General features: G+C 46.3%; 1 protein-coding gene across 1 annotated transcript in view; it reads right to left on the bottom strand.

Annotated features, from left to right (window-relative positions):
• Positions 1 to 4,814: 4,814 nt before the first annotated feature.
• Positions 4,815 to 20,661, bottom strand: part of LOC144270171 (cell adhesion molecule CEACAM15-like) — a 35,249-nt gene continuing 19,402 nt past the window's right edge. Inside the window, exon 7 of the mRNA XM_077826448.1 lies at positions 4,815 to 5,035. Coding sequence (XP_077682574.1) covers positions 4,815 to 5,035 — 221 coding nt within the window. The remainder of the gene's footprint in view (positions 5,036 to 20,661) is intronic.

Genomic DNA, 20,661 nt, shown 5'->3' with positions numbered 1-20,661 from the left:
CCCATCTAGCCAGTTTCTGGCTTCTCCGCTCACACGTCCTTGCTGATTAGGGCAGACTCAAACCCAGCTCCTTCAGACTGCCATCCGAACACTTCTGAGCCCTGTTTCCTGTCCATCCAGAGGTAAATGGCATCCTCTTTCTCACGTTCTCTCCTGAAAAGTTGATTGACCAAAGACAGAGACAAAAGGTAGATGATTTGGGTGCAAACCTCAAAGGTACTTAACTGCCTAAACCCCAGATTTAGGCATCTAAATGCCAGTTTTGGCTCCATAAAACTCCCACCAAACTCTGTAGGTGTCTAAATTCACTGACCACCAAAGTTCTCAGAGTAAAAGTTCCCTCAGCACCTGTTTTTGTCACTGGGCTGCCTCCCTGTATGCAATGGGGGAGGTGGGACCTGTCTCCCACGTAAGTTCCGGAGTGATTCATGAACTGTGGGGAGAAAGGTGGGGCCTGATCCACTGAGCCTCTGAGCATGCCTCCTGGATCAAGGCCCATTTAGAATCTGGCAGCAAGGTAGTGGTGCTGCCTACCTTATAACTTAACATCTAGCCCAGAAGTTACAACACTCACCTGGGATGTGGGACACTGCACCATGGTGAATAAATGCTTAAATAGAGCTAGCAAGCGAGAATGATGCTGTAGTCCGGGAGAATGATGCTGTAGTCCGTGGGGAAGGTAGGAGTCCCCCTGCTCCAATCATTGACATTATTTCTCCAACCTGGAACAACTTCAACAGGAAAGGTAGAGGGAGCCTCACATCTGCATGGCTTGTAACTCAGTGATTAGAGCACTCTCCTGAGAGGTTTCACACCCCTGTTCAAATCATTGTCTCCCCTAGCAGAGGGAAGTGAACCCGAGTCTCCCACATTGCAGCTGAGTGCTCTAACCACTGAGCTAATATTGGTACAGGTAGACAGCACTACCCACTCCTTAGGAGCTGGTGCCTGAACTGTGTGACTGCAGGTGGCTGGTTCCCATTCATGCTTCAAAAAGCAGAGCTAAGTCCCTAAATTTCGGTTGCAGGGAGGGCCTACCTTCAAGAGAGGGGCAAGGCGCAGGACACATTGTCAGCATTACCCATTAGCTAGCTTAAGCAGCTCCCCAGCTGTGGCCTGCACCTGGACTTCAGCCACGGTACGGTTTTTGCATATCCACGGACTGTGATCCTTGTTCTCACCCCGGCCTGTCCAGAGATCTCAGTTCCACAGCCCTCCTTTGGGCCCAGTCCATACCTGACATCCAGCTTCGACCTGAGCCTCATCCACGATGACTGACTCTTGGGAGGCAGAGCCTGACCGAAACTACTTTCTGAGTGTGGTCTTTCAACCAGTTTTGCACCCACCTGACCATAATTTCATCTAAACCACCTTTCCTTAATTTGCCTTATTAAAAAATAAGATATAACATGTCTACTGCTCCCCCAGCCCCCACCCTGCCTGTCAAAGAAGGAAATGAGGTTGGTTTAGCCATGCTGGCTATTCCTTGTCATCCTCTGTCTTTTGTTGTATCTGTAGTTATTGAGTACAATAGAGCAATGAGACTCCACACCTAGAATGCTGGCTTGTGTGGTGCGCATTCCTGGGCTCCAGTCTCTGCCCATGCAGTGTGTCAAGAGCCAAGGCATCTACCAAGGCTGTGTCGAGCACAGTGTGTTGCGGTGATTTTTCTAGGTAGCTAAAAGTTGGGCAGTGTGCTGCTCAGCCTTGCGAGGCCTAAATCTCTTTGTGGATCTCACTTCCCACACCAGTAGGCCCCGAATTTTCAGGGTTGCAACCCCTTTACCTCTGCCTGCAGGCCCTCCCCCCCCCAGGAGCCAGGGTCAGGAGCGGGGCCACAGCTTCTCCCAGGGGTGGGAGGCGAACAGGGGTAAGGGGGCTGCCACTGGGGTTGGATCTGGGGCTGCAGTTGGGGGCCAAGGCCGGGGTTGGGTCTGGACACAGGACTGGGAGCCAGGGCCGTGGCAGGGGATGGGGTCGGACGTTGGGCTGGGAGCCAGGGCTGCGGCAGGGGATGGGGTCGGAGCAGAGCTGGGGTTGGATGGTGTTCCCGCCCCACCCCCTGTGGGGGCTGGCCTCGGCACTGCTGCCCGCCGCCCCGAATGTTCCTCCACACCCCCTAGGGGACTGCACCCCGCAGTTTGGGGACCTCTGCCTTACACAATGTTTTTTGGGTATTACTGTAACCCACGATAAGAGAGTGTGGATTATGAGCGCCCTCTACTGGCTGGTTCCCCACAGGTTTGAGTTTGTTACTATTTCCCACTAAAGGATTTAGGGACAGATTTTTCATGGTAATCAGGTGCCTACAGATTGAAAAATCCCACTATCGGCATCTTTAGGTACCGAAATGCCTTTACAAATTTGGCTCTTTGCCTTTTCATTTAAGCAGCAGAGGCTTATGGTTTAGCTCTGGAGCCCCACCTTTGTCATCTAAGCGTGACTGCCCCATTTTGGTAGGACATTCCTTTGGAAAGTTAGCTCAGTCTTTTCTCAAGCCCTTCAGAGCTGTTGCGACTTCCAGCCACTCACTTTTCTTTCTTCTTTGCCCTTGTCACCAGCAAAAAGGTTTCTGGCTTGCTCTGACTTCTCCAGCCACGCCTCTGGACCCCACCCCCTGCCTGCCAATCACTACTGCCCATCCCCTTTCTCTGATTAAAGTAGTGCCACTCCAGGTGGGAAACTCCTTAAACATTGATATCATTTTCTCAGGCACCACAGGAGGGCACCATGGATTAGTATTTGGAACGCCACAGGCAACTAGTTCGCACAGTACTGTACAGCAGTGCTGCTCAAACTAGGGCTGCCGCTTGTTCAGGGAAAGCCCCTGGCAGGCCGGGCCAGTTTGTTTACCTGCCGCGTCCACAGGTTCGGCCGATCGCACCTCCCACTGGCCGTGGTTCGCCGCTGCAGGCCAATGGGGGCTGCGGGAAGCAGCGTGGGCTGAGGGATGTGCTGGCCGCCACTTCTTGCATCCCCCATTGGCCTGGAGCGGTGAACCACGGCCAGTGGGAGCTGCGATCGGCCGAACCTGCGGACACGGCAGGTAAACAAACCGGTCTGGCCCGCCAGGGGCTTTCCCTGAACAAGCAGCGCCCATAGTTTGAGAACCACTGCTGTACATGACTGTATTGTACATGACCCCAACCTGACTTTGTTTTTCCTCCTAAAAATGAAAAAGAAAGGACATTCCATTGACACTGATGTGGTGGTGGGTGGGGAGAGTGGGGGATAAAGCTAGCTGTCTGTAGTCTGATTTTTTGATTGGGTTTTCATTCACAGTATGTACAAATTACAATGATACGCAGTGTTAGCATGACATTTTATTTGAATATTCGTTAAAAAAAAAGTCTACATAGATTTGAAAAAACTAATTTATTTACATAGAAATCACATTGTCAAAGCTAAAGTATAGAAGTGGTGAGTACCACATTGTTTCCACCTATAAGTAAAACTGGACAATGGTTACTTTGTATTTTTACGTGACTTGGGTACATTTAGCATCTTGTGTGAGCAAATGCTGTAACACCACAGCTGCAAGTTTTCATGTGTTTGCTTTATGCATTATTGTGACAATATTAAGTCCCAAGCAGAGCTATTGTACCACAAGTATTAAAATTTAAATATTTTTATTTTCTTTGCGAACACAGCAATGGCCTGTGTCTGTTCTTTCTTTGGTGTGAATAAGGAGTAACTCCAAAGTTACCAGAGCTGCACTGGTGTAATGTTGGGGAGATCAGAATCAGGGCTTAACATTTTGCTCTTTGGAAAGGAAGAAAAGTACGTCTACATTTTCTTGTAATTGCATTTATTAAAAACAACTAATGCTGTGTGGACTTTTTGTGAGCTTTTTAAAGGCTGAGCTCTCTACAAACGACCCAGGGACTTTTGCCATTGACATCACAGCAACAGCAACAGGACTGGTGCAATAGAGGCTGGTCTTTAATGTTTACATTTCAGCCTCGCCCCAGTGTTTAGGTTTTTTATTCTATCGAGACATGAACAGTCTGCAACAGGAATCACATCATGTTAATTTTGGGGTTGTATTTTCCAGCCACGAATGGCACATGGAACAAGGAGGAGTGAAGGCTGCCAGTGTAGGGGTGAAATTCTTGAATTAGATCTGATGAATGTGACTCTTGTATGTGTATTACAGAGTCTCATTCATCAGATATAGTTTAAGATTTTACCCCTACTAGCAGCCTTCACTCCTCCTTAGGCCATATTCCATTCATAGCTGGAAAATATATTCTATGAGTGCTTTTTCCAGCCCATTAAAACAAGGGAGGTCCAGGTGGGAGAGAAACTTCTTGCCTTTGGCTTCGACAGTGAAAGTTGGGGCTGCTTGAACCACTCACAGATCAAACTGGGAAAAGTTTTCCCCAAGTTTGTTTTTTCAAACAGACACAGAATGTTTATTGCAGTTGGAGAGCAGCTGTTGGCCACCTCAAGGTGCAAACACACCCAACAGAGATTTACAAAGTCTGGGAATGTTTTGATTTCTCAGAGAATAGGTTCCTAGGGCTGTGCAGTATGCAGACTGAAAAGCTGCTTTCAGAAGGAGGTTGGGGAAGGGCTCACAATATCCCAACACCTTACACAACAGACCCGCTGTGACACTGGAGCACAAGCCTTCTGGATCCCCATATGAGTAGGAACAGAAGAACTACACATTGGTCTCCTCCTGCAGGTTCTGCAACACATGTTCTCCAGCAGATGAAGCATTAGACTGGGTTTAAATGTAATTTTGTTATATCCTTCTCCAATACATAGAGCCAAATTCCCCACCACCACACTCCATAGGCATGGAAAGCCTATGCAGGGGACTGTGACAGGCAACTGAGTAGCTGGAATGAGGCCACTATATGCCATAATGAAGGGATTTGCGGTGGTTCTTGCAGCATCACCAGGTGATGGACTATTCTCCCAGTTGTCAGGAACTTCCTGGAACCCTCTTCTTGCAGGTTCCTGTTTGCAGCACTCCTTTTGACCCTGGGAGGCCAGAAGCAGTTCTTTCCAAACAAAGCTGTTAATTCTGCTAAGGCATTAAGAAAAAACATATTTCACTTCAGTCCAGGGCCAGCCTTGGTTTCAAAATGTTCTTAAGTGCACTTAACCTGGTACTCTGCACAGAGGTGAGCTTCGCTCACACGGCTTTCAAGGAAACTGGGCTGCCAGGGTTAAGGACTCATGTAGATTCAAGTTTCTCTAGCAACCACACTTTGTAAACATAACCTGGCCAAAACACACACAGCCCAATCCCTTTTTCCCTATGCTATGATTTTCAGCCTCAGTGTTACAAGCTCTGTTTCCCATTGTAGCATGGAGATAGGTTTTTAATAACTTTAAGTGCCCGTGTATTATGCAAATAGAAAATATATTTCGAGAGAGAATATAAGTCTGAGAACTTATAATCTTAAAGCATGGGTGGCCAAACTGCGGCTCGTGAGCTACATGAAGCTCTTTTACAGTTAAAGTGCGGCTCACAGAGCCCCCCAGACTTCTCCCATTCTCCGCCTACCAGACTGGGAGCGGAGAACTCAGGGCTTCTGCCCTGTAGTGGGGCTAGGGGCTTTGCAGAGACGACGGTGCTGGCTGAGGGGGGTGGGACCAATTTAAAGATTTGTCTCCCTCCTCTGCCCCAGAATGCCCCCTTTCACCCTCAGGGGCCTTTCCCTGCAGCTCCCAGGTGTTAGTTCCACATGGTGAGACAGCAGCAAACAGGTGGGAGCTGCAGGGAGGGGCCGCTGCTTTAGCTCTCCCTGCAGCTCCCAGCTGTTTGCTGCTGCCTCTCCCCACGGCTGCAGGTCCCAGCTTGCCGGCTCCAGCAGCTGCCGAGCAGAGAGAGGGCCTGGTGTCACCATGAGACTGATTTGGTCCAGCAAACCCTGGAGAAAATATGGGGAGGCACATGACCCCACATGCCTCCCCCCACACACTGCCTCTGGCAATGGGAAGGGGAGGCCTTGGGGCTTCAGCCCCGTGGGACGCACCTGCTCTCCAACTTCTGAAGGTTGTCATATGCGGCTCGGAGGATCAGTAAGTTTGGCCACCCCATTATAAAGCACACTATGAGCATCCAGCCAGCCTCAATAAACCAGGAGTCATCAAGTAATAAATTAATCCCATGCATCCCAGCTCACCATCCGGTCTCAAAAGCTCAAACAAATAGCTACACCTTCCAGTATGCTGCAGAACACATTAGTCTGGAAGCAAGAGTGTGAGTTCCAAAAATCAAGTGGCCTGATGGAACATCTTTAAAAAAGGGAAGAAGGAGGATCCTGGGAACTACAGGCCAGTCAGCCTCACCTCAGTCCCTGGAAAAATCATGGAGCAGGTCCTCAAGGAATCAATTCTGAAGCACTTAGAGGAGAGGAAAGTGATCAGGAACAGTCAACATGGATTCACCAAGGGCAAGTCATGCCTGACTAATCTAATTGCCTTCTATGATGAGATAACTGGCTCTGTCGATGAGGAGAAAGCAGTGTTAGTCCTTGACTTTAGCAAAGCTTTTGATATGGTCTCCCACAGTATTCTTGCCAGCAAATTAAAGAGTTATGGGCTGCATGAAAGGTGGATAGAAAGTTGGCTAGATCGTCGGGCTCAACGGGTAGTGATCAATGGCTCCATGTCTAGTTGGCAGCTGGTATCAAGTGGAGTGCCCCAAGGGTCGGTCCTGGGGCTGGTTTTGTTCAGTATCTTCATAAATGATCTGGAGGATGGTGTGGATTGCACCCTCAGCAAGTTTACAGATGACACTAAACTGGAAGGAGAGGTAAATACGCTGGAGGGTAGGGATAGGATACAGAGGGACCTAGACAAATTGGAGGATTGGGCCAAGAGAAATATGATGAAGTTCAACAGGGACAAGTGCAGAGTCCTGCACTTAGGACAGAAGAATCCCATGCACCGCTACAGACTAGGGACCGAATGGCTCAGCAGCAGTTCTACAGAAAAGGACCTAGGGGTTACAGTGAACGAAAAGCTGGATATGAGTCAACAGTGTGCCATTGTTGCCAAGAAGGCCAATGGCATTTTGGGATGTATAAGTAGGGGCATTGCCAGCAGATTGAGGGACGTGATTGTTCCCCTCTATTCAACACTGGTGAGGCCTCATCTGGAGTACTGTGTCCAGTTTTGGGCCCCACACTACAAGAAGGATGTGGAAAAATTGGAAAGAGTCCAGCGGAGGGCAACAAAAATGATTAGGGGACTGGAACACATGAGTTATGAGGAAAGGCTGAGGGAACTGGGGATGTTTAGTCTACGGAAGAATGAGGGGGGATTTGATAGCTGCTTTCAACTACGTGAAAGGGGGTTCCAAAGAGGATGGCTCTGGACTGTTCTCAGTGGTAGCAGATGACAGAACAAGGAGTAATGGTCTCAAGTTGCGGTGGGGGAGATTTAGGTTGGATATTAGGAAAAACTTTTTCACTAGGAGGGTGGTGAAACACTGGAATGGGTTACCTAGGGAGGTGGTGGAATCTCCTTCCTTGGAGGTTTTTAAGGTCAGGCTTGACAAAGCCCTGGCTGGGATGATTTAGTTGGGGATTGGTCCTGCTTTGAGCAGGGGGTTGGACTAGATGACCTCCTGAGGTCCCTTCCAATCCTGATATTCTATGATTCTATGAACATGCACTGCTTGCCTGTCTCTCTCCATTAACAGAGGAAAAGCCAGCTGAAGCAGCTCTGAGTGACCGCATCTGTGGCAAGGCTACACTGGGAGAGCGACGGGCTCTCATGTCAGCAGGTTCAAGGCCATTTCGGACTTTGGTGTCAAAGCCAGCACTATAAATTCTATGCAGAAGCCAACCAGCGCCTATGGAGTCCCTGGTACAACAGTCTATATAGATTTCAGCAAGGCACGTAAGACTATGGTTTGCTGAATTGGAGCCTGAGTCTGCCGCCTCATTATGCAGCCGTTTCAGCTTATGAACAGTCTTAAGAAGTAGGCATATTTCAGTGGTTAGATCTGAGGTGACAAGGCAGGGATGCTGGTGACAGCAAGTTCCACATGCGGGGCAGCGGGTATCAAAGGCCAGGGAGGCTAAGCCTCCCCTAACCCAGGCCCACGTTCTGCGTCTAGGCCCCGCCCTCACTCGCCCTTGAAGCTGGCTCAGGCCGGCCCGGGGGTTGGGCCAGCGGCCTTGGGCAGAAGGGACAGAGCCAGCAGGTGGGGCCTCAGGCAGAAGGATTGGAGCCAGCGAGCTAGCCTGCCCGAAGGCAGGGGTTCACCTGCCGCCCATGTCCACAAGCAAAAGAAAAGGTAGTGCTCTTCCTGACTTCACCCACTGCTTCATAATTCAAACACAATCGTTGGCTCAACCAATGTCCCCCTCCGCCCCCACTCCTAATTTCTATACTTAGGTAACAAATAAGGACGGTGACCGTAAAGACTAGAAAGTTCTGCCACAGCTGCTGGTTGTTTTCCCAGCCAATCAAGGTCAACACAATGTCTAGCAAATACTCACCAGCAACTACACACCACACCACAGAAACACTAACCCAGGAACCAATCCCTGTAACAAACCCCGTTGCCAGCTCTGTCCCCATAGTTACTCTAGCCACACCATCACAGGACCCAACCACACCAGCCACACCATCAGGGGCTATTCACCTGCACATCTACTAATGTGATCTATGCCATCATGTGCCAGCAATGCCCCTCTGCCATGTACATTGGCCAAACTGGACAGTCTCTACGTAAAAGAATAAATGGACATAAATCAGACGTCAGGAATGGTAACATACAAAAGCCAGTAGGAGAAAACTTCAACTTCCCTGGACATTCTAGAACAGATTTAAAAGTAGCCATCCTTCAACAACAAAAACAGACTTCAAAGAGAAACTGCAGAGCTACAATTCGTTTGCAGATTTAACACCATTAATTTGGGCTTGAATAGGGACTGGGAGTGGCTGGCTCACTACAAAAGCAATTTTCCCTCTCTTGGTATTGACACCTCCTCATCAATTCTTGGGAGTGGACCGCATCCACCCTGACTGACCCTGTCAGCACTGGTTCTCCACTTGCAAGATAATGCCCTTCTCTTCATGTGCCAGTATATTTATGCCTGTATCTGTAATTTTCACTCCATGCATCTAAAGAAGTGGGTTTTTTTACCCACAAAAACTTATGCCCAAATAAATCTGTTAGTCTTTAAGGTGCTGCCGGACTCCTCATTGTTTTTGCGGATACAGACTAACACGGCTACCCCCTGATAAGTAGCATAATAACACCTGTACAATTAGCACAGCCAGTAAAGTAGCTCAACACTGCAGCCCTTGCCCAGCTCAAAAACCTCATACACTCATTCCTGCCTGTACAGCCTAGCAAACTGATCATGTGTGCCCTTAAAGGCCAACAGCCTGGTTCTGGACGTGATTGCTTCCTCTTGGGCCAAAGGAGCCCCATCTTTACTAAAAGAGCCAGCTGGCTAAAAAATGTTCACATCAAAAAACAAAATTGTTGCAAAAAATGATGGGCCAAAGAATGAAAACTGCATCATGAACCCCATCATGAGTTTTTCAACATTCTCATTTTTCAAAAATAAAAATATGAAAACCAGTGGCACGTTAATAAAGTGGGGGGGGGGAGAGTTTTCCTTCCCTCTTCCCCCCACCAGTGAAAGCTCTGACGTATTGCTTGAGCACTGAACTGATTTTTTTTCGTAGTCACCTTACTGGTTGGTGCGGATTTAGTGATGAGGAGAGGTGTACCTTTATACTGTCATGTATGGAGCAAGTTTATGCTCCAGGAACCCAGTGTAAATGGCATGCCCACAATCCCGCCGAAAATATGACAGAGCCCTATATTTTATTTTTAAATGTGTTTTTACTCAACCAAAAAGGCAAAAATCAGTCTACCAGATTTTGGATGTGATTAAGAAACTGTATCAACAAATGATCCAGTTAAACACACGACCATTGTTCGAACTAGTAGCCCTACATCACTGTACTTGTTCTAGCTACTTTGTGGTCACTATAAGTGTAGAATCATCATACAGCCCACCAATATACTGTACCAATATGAGTACCTCTCGTTAGGATTTCTATCATGTTTATAGTCTCCTCACAGCAGCTCCTTTATTTGGTTCCTTGGCCAAAATTTGCACCTGCCTGGGTATGACTTGAGTAGCAGCTTAAAATACCCAGAAGGGACTAGTTTAATGCAGTGCTGCAGATTCTGTCAGCTAATGGCATATTCAGAGCGATAGCGAGCGTTCTTGAGAGTAAAAAGCACCCCCCTCCTCCCCCCGAGCCTGCTGCTTCCGGTGGGAAACAATGCAGCAGCATGTGTCCACACGAGTTCAAAAAGCTGTGAAACAAATGTTCATATGGGAGAATTCAGTTTGTAGAGCAGTTGCTCAAGGGTAAGTACAGGCGAGAGAAGGGATTGCCATTGTCATGCCTGCTGTTCCCAAAGGTGTGGGCCTTGCTGCCACCCCTGGAAGATGAGACGAGGCCCAATACAGCAGTTCTTTGCTACCCAACGCCCCAGCCCCACTTAGAGGCTATTCCCTGGGCTTGCCTTAGTCAGGCCCTATGTTCCAGCAAACTGGAGTCTGCCAGTGCTGCACTAGGCATGCCCCACTGCTGGTCTAGACTCCTTGGCAGACGCAGATGTAGGATTCAATCTGTTTTTAAAAAGACTTTGGATTAGCTTTGCAAATCACGCTGTTGAAGATGGGGGAGGGTAGGTTGTTCTGCATGGGGGGCTCCAGAATCATCACGTTTACACACATGTGGAATTGTTCCCTGCAGCAGCACTAGGGCTTCTGCAGAGACAGGGGCCGTAGCTTGCACCTCTCCTATTAAGGCATTGCTGGGACTTGACTTAGCTCCTGGGCTGCATTCATTTACCTGCCCTGCTGCTACAGCTTCTCGGGGACTTGTGGCAGTGGCAAGGTACTGGGGAACTGGACCAGCCAAGCCATGGCTCTTGCTACCTCCATCCTCCCTTACCCTCCTTCGGACCGCCCTAGAAGGTTGCATGACCCAGAGCATCTGACAGGTAGATGCAGTGCCAACTCTGTGCCAGGTAGGGGGATTCACTAATGGGGGCCCCAGGGGGCCACTTTGCACCAGTAATACCCGTGTGAAGTGACTGCGGCACAGGGGAAAATCCTCTCAGGCAGGCTTGAGAATCCCAATGCACCTGCAAGGAACCCCTTGTCTGCCTGATTTAGGCCCAGATCTTGGAATTAACACTACACCTGCAGGTCCCTGGTACCCGTGCAGGATGTAGGGGACCCCGAGTTTGTCACCCCTCTGCTTGACAGGGATCTGCCACTTCTCAGGTGTGTCCTAGCCACTGCTATGGACAGATCCCTGCACCTATTGACATCGAGGCACAATAATGCTGCAGCCACATAGAGGTCATTGCAGGCTGTGGTCCTAAATGTGGGGCAGGTAATCCCCATCACATGGTGAGCAAAATTGTCCGTGTGTGTCTACAATGCAAGGAGAATACTACACAAACTTTGACACACTCACACAATTGTCTTTTATTCTGCACTTTTATCATCACTTTATCATGGAGCTAAGCAAGAAACTGCTTTCCCAGGAGCAGAACTATGCAGCCATAGAGAAAGTATGTCTGGCCATGGTGTGGGCTCTTAAAAAGCTGCAGCTGTATCGATATCAGTGGTGTGTTACTGTGTATACAGGCCACTCTCCTCTGACATGGCTAATGCCAAGCTGCTGAGATGGTGTCCAATCCTCTAGGATTATGATATGGAGACAGTTTGTGTTAATGGGAGTTCAAATGTTATAGCTGATGCGCTGTTATGGAAAAGGGCACCTGAACTTCCACCTGAAGTGACCCTGCTCAGTTCAGATACGAAGGGATGAGAGATGTGACAAAGCAGGGGGATTTTCTTAATGGTTTGCAAGACTACTGTGTGCTGCATTGTTAATGTGGTGGTAGGAGAGCGTGTTTGTTGTTGCAGAGGATCAGGTTTGACCTAACCTAGCAGCTGGGACCCCATGCCTGGAGATTGGGTGCCCTAGCAACTGGTGACCGGGAGGGCTACTCCAAGTTGGAAGTAAGTTCTGGCCAGTGAGAGTACAAGGGGTTGAGCAGAGTGGCCATTGCGGGAACAAAGGATGGAAGAGAGAGGACCCAGGGATCAGAGACAAATATCTTCCTGCCTGTTACTAAACTGCTGCTTTATCAGTAGAGGGCACAGCACACCCTTTCTCATCTAGTTATGCTAGAATGTATTGAGCTATGTCCCCTGGTAGAACACCATACAGTTGGATAGACATGGGCGGCGCATGGCATGACACCCCCCCTTTAGGGAGGTTAGCCTCCCCTTCTGCCTGAGGCCCCGCTAGGGTGACCAGATAGAAGTGTGAAAAATCCGGACGGGGGTGGGGGGTAATAGAAGCCCATATTTAAAAAAGCCCCAAATATCAGGACTGTCCCTATAAAATCAGGACATCTGATCGCCCTAGGCCCCGCCCCAACCCACCCCTTCTGACCCGCTGCCCACCAGAGCTCCAAGTACCCCCCCACACACGCCTCCTGAGACTTACAAGCCCTGTGAGGTTAACCAATTAATGATCAGTATGTTTCTGAGACACAGAGTGTATCATTTTAACCTGAACTGCCTTGTATTTCATTAATAGCAAAGCAGACGGGTATTTCCCTCCCACTGAGAACAACATCCTGGAATTGTCTTTAGAAGTACAAGGATGGGCTGTGATTCGGAAATAAGCTGCTAAACATGCACTATAGAGAATAACCACCCAGATGTTTTAGGTAGATTTTAGAGCAATTTCTAATCTTCACACACGATTTCCACCCTTTCCAAACCCCAGATAATCGATGATAGAACAAAAAATGTCATGTTAAATCTGGGATAGTTATTTAGTGGTTGTTATGATGTCTTTGGTCACCAAGTGTTAAAGCACTTGAAAGCCCATCTCCAACTCTTATTTCTCAGGCAGTAGGGGGTGCTATTGACACACTGGGGGATAGCTCAGTGGTTTGAGCATTGGCCTGCTAAACCCAGGGTTGTGAGTTCAATCCTTGAGGAGGCCAGTTAGGGATCTGGAGCAAAAATTGGTGATTGATCTTGCTTTGAGCAGGGGGTTGGACTAGATGACCTCCTGAGGTGCCTTCCAACCCTGATATTCTATGATCAGCAGTACCTGGGGAAGCAAGAGAGATAATCAATCTTTATTGATTAATAACCGAGTTGTTCTCTCTGGGCACTTCTATGGGGTGCACAGAAGGAGAAAGGGAGTTCCCCAGCATGGATGGGTCCATGGAACAGGCTGCATCAGAACAAATCTGCAGGATGGATAGAGGAAATGTGCATATGTCCAGCCCCTCTCTCCCCAGCACACTCACTCCTAGCCTGGGCTGCCCACACAGCCTGCTCCCTCCCTGCTCTGAGGCCAGAAAAATGCATGGAAATGTGGGTCAGGGGAGAAAGAGGCAAAATATTAATACATCTAAAACCAGTCTATAACCTGTTCTGCAGCTAGTTCAGCCTGACTGTTAGCTTAGTCCGGCATAAGACTTCAGTACTGGAAAGCTGCTACACAAAGCTCAGCCCCCATGACTCCACGCAAGCTCCAGGGAATTAGCTTATCTCAAACACCCACTCATATTTGGAATCCTATGGCCACCTAATTCGTTTACCAGCCTTTATATTACAGATCAAAACTGAGTTTTATAAAATATATTCTGTTGACTTATGGGGTCATATTGCATCTTTGGCACTGGGTGTACGGGTATAGAACAGTCAGCAAAGTATTTTAAAATTAAAGCCAAAAAAATTATAACACAACAAAACATTTCTATATTACATAATCATAAACCAGGTTTGCTTTAGATGTTCCGCACAGAACCTGCCTGGAACCTGCCACAGGTTCATGATACTTGAGAGTTGCATGGGTTTTCAGTCACAGATCACAATCATAAAACATTTAATTTGAGGATTAGTAAAATGATCAATAGTTTTAATAAAACACTTTTCCAAACTTATTTACAGAAGATACAGTATATTTACAATATACTAGCTGAGATATTTGACTACAGTTTCTATCTATAACCCAACTAAGACAGCAGGCAATTTGTTAGTTTATTAGTTGATTTAAAACATTCTGGAACCTTTTGAGTTTGCGAGTAGCAACACAATGAACATGGCTTGTTTTATTACATTTTTTGCAATGAAGTTAAGTAGCTACAGGAAGAGTGAGAGTCTGCTGCTCAATGGAAAGTTGAGCTTGTAACAACTGATAGGAAGGCGGAGCAGCTCAATGTTTACTTTTCTTCAGTCTTCCCACAAAAAATAACGTGACTGGACACCTCGCAAAGTTACAACAGACAATAAAGGGCAAAAGGTGTAGATCGTGATAAATAAAGAACACAACAGAGATCTTCGGACCAATTTGAATGAATTGAAATCAGCAGGGCCACACACTATTCACCCGCGGGTACTGAAGGAATTAGCTGAAGAAATCTCGGAACCACTGGCAATAATATTTACAAATGCATGGATGAGAGGAGAGGTCCCGGAAGACTGGAGAAAGGCTAACACAGTGGACATCTTTAAGAGGGGGAAAAAGGAGGATCCAGGGAAGCATAGACCAGTCAGCCTGGGAAGCTACTAAAGCAATGTGTAAAACATTCAATTTGCTAATACCTGGAGGATGAAGGGGTGATCACTAGCAGCCAGCATGGCTTTACTAAGAACAAATCATGCCAAATCAGCTTGATCCCTTCTTTAACAGGGTAATTGGTTTGGTGGATAGGGAGAATGCAGTGGACATAATATTCCTGGACTTCAGCCAGGTTTTTGACACAGTCCCACATAACATTCTGATAAGTTAGCAGGAGATATGCAGGTCTGGTAGAACTACTGTTAAGTGGATACATAATTGATTAAATAACCACAAACAAAAGAGTAGCCATTAATCAAATGATATCAGATTGGAGGGAAATCTCAAGTGGGGTCCACAGGGATCTATTCAGGGGCCGGTGTTGTTTATCATCTTTATTAATTATTTGGATATAGGAATAGAGAGCATACTGATCAAGGTTGTAAATGACACACAACTAGGGGGAGAGTAAGCAAACACTTTGGAGGTTAGAGCTAAAATTCAGAGGGACCTTGATAAACTGGAGAACTGGACTATAGCCAATAAAATGAAATTAACAGACAAATGTAAGGTGTTACACTTCCCTAACGCACAAATACAGAGTGGTGGATAATTGGCTTGGCAGCGAGAACGATCTGAGAGTTCTAGTGGATCACAACCTCACCATGAGGCAGCAATGAAATGTTGTCGCAAAAAAAGCAAATGCAATTTTAGGTTACATTAACAGAGACATAGGATGCAAGTCACGGGAGGTGATAGACCCACTCTACTCAGGGCTGGTTAGGCCTCAGCTGGAATACTGTGTCCAGTTGGGGTCACCTCTGTATAGAATGCAGAGAAACTGGAAAGGGTCCCGGGACAAATGACAAAGATGAACAAAGGGATGGAATGCAAAGACTGAAGGACCTGGGTATGTTTATTTTGGAAATAAAGGAGATTAAGGAGGAAGGACATTATAACGGTCTTCATATACTTGAATGGCTGCCATAAAAAAGGTGGAGAGAATTTGTTCTCTCTTGCCACAGAGGGCAGGGCAAGAGGCAATGCATCAAACTACAGCATCGTAGATTTAGATCAAATCTCAGGAAAAACTTCCTAACTGTAAGAACACTAGGACAATGGAACAGATATCTAGGGGGGTTGTGGAAGCTCCTTCACTGGAGGTTTTCAAAGGGAGGCTGGATACCCATCTATCTGGGATGGTTTAAACACAACAAATCCTGCATCTTGGCAGGGGGTTAGGCTGGATGACCCTTGCAGTCCATTCTAACTAGGGTTATCGATTAATCACAGTTAACTCACACGATTAACTCAAAAAATTAATTGTGATTAAAAAATTAATAGCGATTAATTGCACTGTTAAACAATAGAATACCAACTGAAATTTATTAAATATTTTTGGATTTTTTCTACATTTTCAAATGTATTGATTTCTATTACAATTCAGAATACAAAGTGTACAGTGCTCACTTTATATTATTTTTATTAGAAGTATTTGCACTGTAAAAATGATAAACAAAAGTAGTATTCTTCAATTCACCTCATAAGTACTGTCTTGCAATCTCTTTATTGTGAAAGTGCAATTTACAAATGTAGATTTTTTTTTGTTACTGAAAAACAAAACAATGTAAAACTTTAGTGCCTACAGGTCTACTCAGTCCTACTTCTTGTTCTTAGCCAATTCCTAAGACAAACAAGTTTGTTTACATTCACAGGAGATACTGCTGCCTTCTTCTTATTTACAGTGTCACCTGAAACTGAGAACAGGCATTTGCCTGGCACTTTTGTAGCCGGCATCGCCGGCATTGCAAGGTATTTACATGCCAGATATGCTAAACATTCATATGCCCCTTCATGCTTCAGCCACCATTCCAGAGGACATGCTTCCATGCTGATGATGCTCATTAAAAAAATAATGCTGTCATAAATATAAAGGAAAGGGTAAACACCTTTAAATCCCTCCTGGCCAGAGGAAAAATCTTTTCACCTGTAAAGGGTTAAGAAGCTAGTATAACCTTGCTGGCACCTGACCAAAATGACCAATGAGGAGACAAGATACTTTCAAAGCTGGAGGGTGGGGGGAGAAACAAAGGGTCCTCTCTCTGTCTGAGTGATGCTTTTGCTGGGACCAGAGCAGGAATGCAGGTCAGAACTCCTGTAAAAAGTTAGTAAGCAAGCTAGTTAGATATGCGTTAGATTCTGTTTTGCTTAAATGGCTGATAAAATAAGCTGTGCTGGAGGGAATATATATTCCTGTTTTTGTATCTTTTTGTAACTTAAGATTTTGCCTAGAGGGATTCTCTATGTTTTGAATCTGATTACCCTGTAACGTATTTATCACCCTGATTTTACAGAGGTGATTCTTTTATCTTTTCTTTAATTACAATTCTTCTTTTAAGAACCTGATTGCTTTTTCATTGTTCTTAAGATCCAAGGGTTTGGGTCTGTGTTCACCTATGCAAACTGGTGAGGATTTTTATCAAGCCTTCCCCAGGAAAGGGGGTGAAGTGCTTGGGGGGATATTTGAGGGGGGGGGAGACATTTCCAAGTGGGCACTTCCCCTGTTATTTTTGTTAGACACTTTGGTGGTGGCAGCATAAAGGTTCAAGGACAAAAGGTAAAACAGTTTGTACCTTGGGGAAGTTTTTAACCTAAGCTGGTAAGAATAAACTTAGGGGGTCTTTCATGCAGGTCCCCACATCTGTACTCAAGAGTTCAGAGTGGGGAAGGAACCTTGACAAAATGCATTAATTAAATTTGTGACTGAACTTCTTGGGGAAAAATTGTATGTCTCCTGTTCTGTTTTACCTGCATTCTGCCATATATTTCATGTTATAGCAGTCTCGGATGCTGACCCAGCACATGTTCATTTTTAAGAACACTTTCACAGCAAATTTGACGAAAAGCAAAGAAGGTACCAATGTGAGATTTCTAAGCATAGACACAGCACTCAACCCAAGATTTAAGAATCTGAAGTGCCTTACAAAATCTGAGGGGGATTATGTGTGGAGAATGCTATCAGAAGTCTTAAAAGAGCAACACTCCGATGCAGAAACTACAGAACCCGAACCACCAAAAAAGAAAATCAGCCTTCTGCTGGTGCCATCTGACTCAGATGATGAAAATGAACATGCGTCGGTCTGCTCTGCTTTGGATCATTATCAAGCAGAACCCATCACCAGCATGGACGCATGTATTCTGGAATGGTGGTTGAAGCATGAAGAGACATATGAATCTTTAGTGCATTTGGCACGTAAATATCTTGCAATGCCGGCTACACAGTGCCACACAAATGCTTGTTCTCACTTTCAGATGACATTGTAAACAAGACGTGGGCCGCATTATCTCCTGCAAATTGTAACCAAACTTGTTTGTCTGAGCCAGGGGTGGGCAAACTTTTTGGTCCTAGGGCCACATTGGGTACAGAAATTGTATGGAGGGCTGGATAGGGAAGGCTGGGGGAGGCTATGCCTCCCAAAACAGCGAGGGGTGGCCTGGCCCCTGCCTCCATTCCAGCCTCCCAGAACTCCCACCCCCATCCAACATCCCCCCACTCCCCACCCCTGACTGCCCCCTGTATCCTATCCGAACACCCCGCTCTCTGCCCCGACCATCCCCCTGGGACCCCTGCCCCTATCCAATCTCCCCTGCTCCCCACCCACTGACTGCCCCCTGGGCCTCCCCCACCCCATCCAACCCTCCCTGCTCTCCCCACCCCACATTACCTGTGGGGTGGGGGAAAGGGGGGCTCAGTCCTTTTCCTGTGCATTTCCTCTGCTCGTTTGGCTGCTCTCCCTAGCAGTCGGACAGGTCTCGCTCCCTGTCTGGGCTTGGCTGCTGGAGACAGGGGCCAAGCATGCTGGAGGTGGAGAGGGGCCCTGGCTTGCTATACCCCTGTCCCCTGCAGCAGCGCCCAGGCCCCTTGACCGTCCTCCCCAAGCTCCCCCTGACCGTGCTGCCCTGGAGCACCAGGTCTGGTGGCACTATAGCTGGGCTGCCCGGGCAGAGCTGCAGCCACTCCGCCCAGGTGCTGGGGGACCTGTGACTGCAAGGGAGGGAGGCAGGGGAGCAGAAGGGGAGGGGCCAGGGGCTAGCCTCCACCCCGCTCCCTGTGCTGCCAGGGAGTTGGGCTGGCTCCTCTGCAAACCTGTCCTGACCCCGCTCCCTGGCAGGAGCTCGGGGGCCAAAGGGAAGGGTGCTGGGGGCCTGATGTGGCCCACAGGCTGTAGTTTGCCCCCCTCTGGTCTGAGCGATAGGCTAAAGTAGGACTGAGTGGACTTGTAGGTTCTAAAAGTTTTACATTGTTTTATTTTTGAATGCAGTTATTATTTTGTACATAATTCTACATTTGTAAATTCAACTTTCATTATAAAGAGATTGCACTAGAGTACTTGCATTAGGTGAATTGAAATATACTATTTCTTTTGTTTTTTATAGTGCAAATATTTGTAATAAAAATAAATATAAAGTGAGCACTGTACACTTTGTATCCTGCATTGTAATTAAAATATTTGAAAATTTATAAAGCATCCAAAAATATTTAAATAAATGCTATTCTATTAACAGTGCAATTAATCACTTATTAATTTTTTTAAACACGTGACTAATCACAATTAATTTTTTTAATTGCTTGACAGCCCTACTTCTAACCCTATGGTTCTATGAGTCCTTGTACCTTAATTACCAGCATTTAAATGCATGCTTTATTTTCCTGTACTGAAAAGAACTAAGCACCGGATGCTGTTCTATCTTACTCAATGTTAATAACGAGCTAGTGGGATTACAGTGGTTTGTAATTTAAAAAATTTACAAAAATCAGACAGATCAGAATCAGGCCCATAACTGTCAAGTTTTTAAAAGGTGCCCACACTCACATTTTCTTGACATTTCAAAGAGATTAAATTCTAAAACAGAGTTTTAATCAGGATTTTTAAATGATTGCTCTATTAATAACCCATTGAAATTGATGGGACTTTTACCATTATTGATGTACATTTAACTACTACTGCCTCCCTGCCCCAGATCATAATTTCAGCCTCTCCAGCTGTGCTTGTTTCATATCAGGTCAAAACGTGAATAATCCTGGAATAGAAAAGGGAATTCAGGTGATGTAATTTTTTTTCCCCAGAGAAGTGAATGATCAATACCCATGATTCTAAACCCCTCATTCTTTATGAGATTTTTTTTTTTAAACTCCAACATCTTGGCAGCTTGCAGCTGTCCCCCATGCAGTGATACGATACTGATCTGGATGATGTGTGTTTCATCGCAGATTGCTGCCAGCCATGAAAGCAATGGAGGAGTGGTTAAAAGATGCACAAGCCCAAGGCAACTCATTTAAATTGTGTTCAGTGCTGAAAGAAAGGACATGACTTCACTGAAAAAAACAGGTGTATTTTTACATTCAGATGCTACATCTCACTGTAAAATCTGGGGAGGAGGGAGAGATAAAGGGCTGTACTTTTTACCAGGTGTAGGGACAGAGGGTTAATCTTGACTAGGTACATTGGGTGCGGAGGAGGGAAAAAAACCCACCTATCTGAGAAGATATGGCCAGAGTTTACAAACCTGCAGGTGGCAGTGTGAAACCCTCAAACGTAGTGTGCAAACAATATATACTCTCTTGTATGGTGGAAATTCTACAAGAACCTGGGCTATTGAAGAACACAGAGATAAGTCCTGAGGATCCTATGCAATTACCAGCACCAGGTACCTGAGCACCTTAGCTTGTGGATATTTGTAGTAACAGAAAAGTGCAAGAGGATTAAAACTATCACTGGGACTCCCACTGGCTCCCTCTTAGATACTTAATGCAACCCACCTTTACATATGCACAAAGTTAAACATTCTGAGGCCAGCTGCTGGTGTCCTTAGGATAGAAATGCACCCAAAGTAGTGTAGAATTATTAGCACAGTGTTTCATTTTCACTGGGGATACAACCCCAGTGGTATGTATATTCAGATGAAAACCCATAACTTCTTTCTCAGTTACTATTTTATTTTAAACCATCCTTTCTATAAAGAACAAAGAAAAGATTCCAAGAGAAA

Source organism: Eretmochelys imbricata, chromosome 9 (assembly GCF_965152235.1).
Source record: "Eretmochelys imbricata isolate rEreImb1 chromosome 9, rEreImb1.hap1, whole genome shotgun sequence".
NCBI lineage: Eukaryota > Metazoa > Chordata > Testudines > Cheloniidae > Eretmochelys > Eretmochelys imbricata.
Note: the sequence above shows the minus strand (reverse complement) of the source record. Positions and strands in the feature narration are given on the sequence as shown.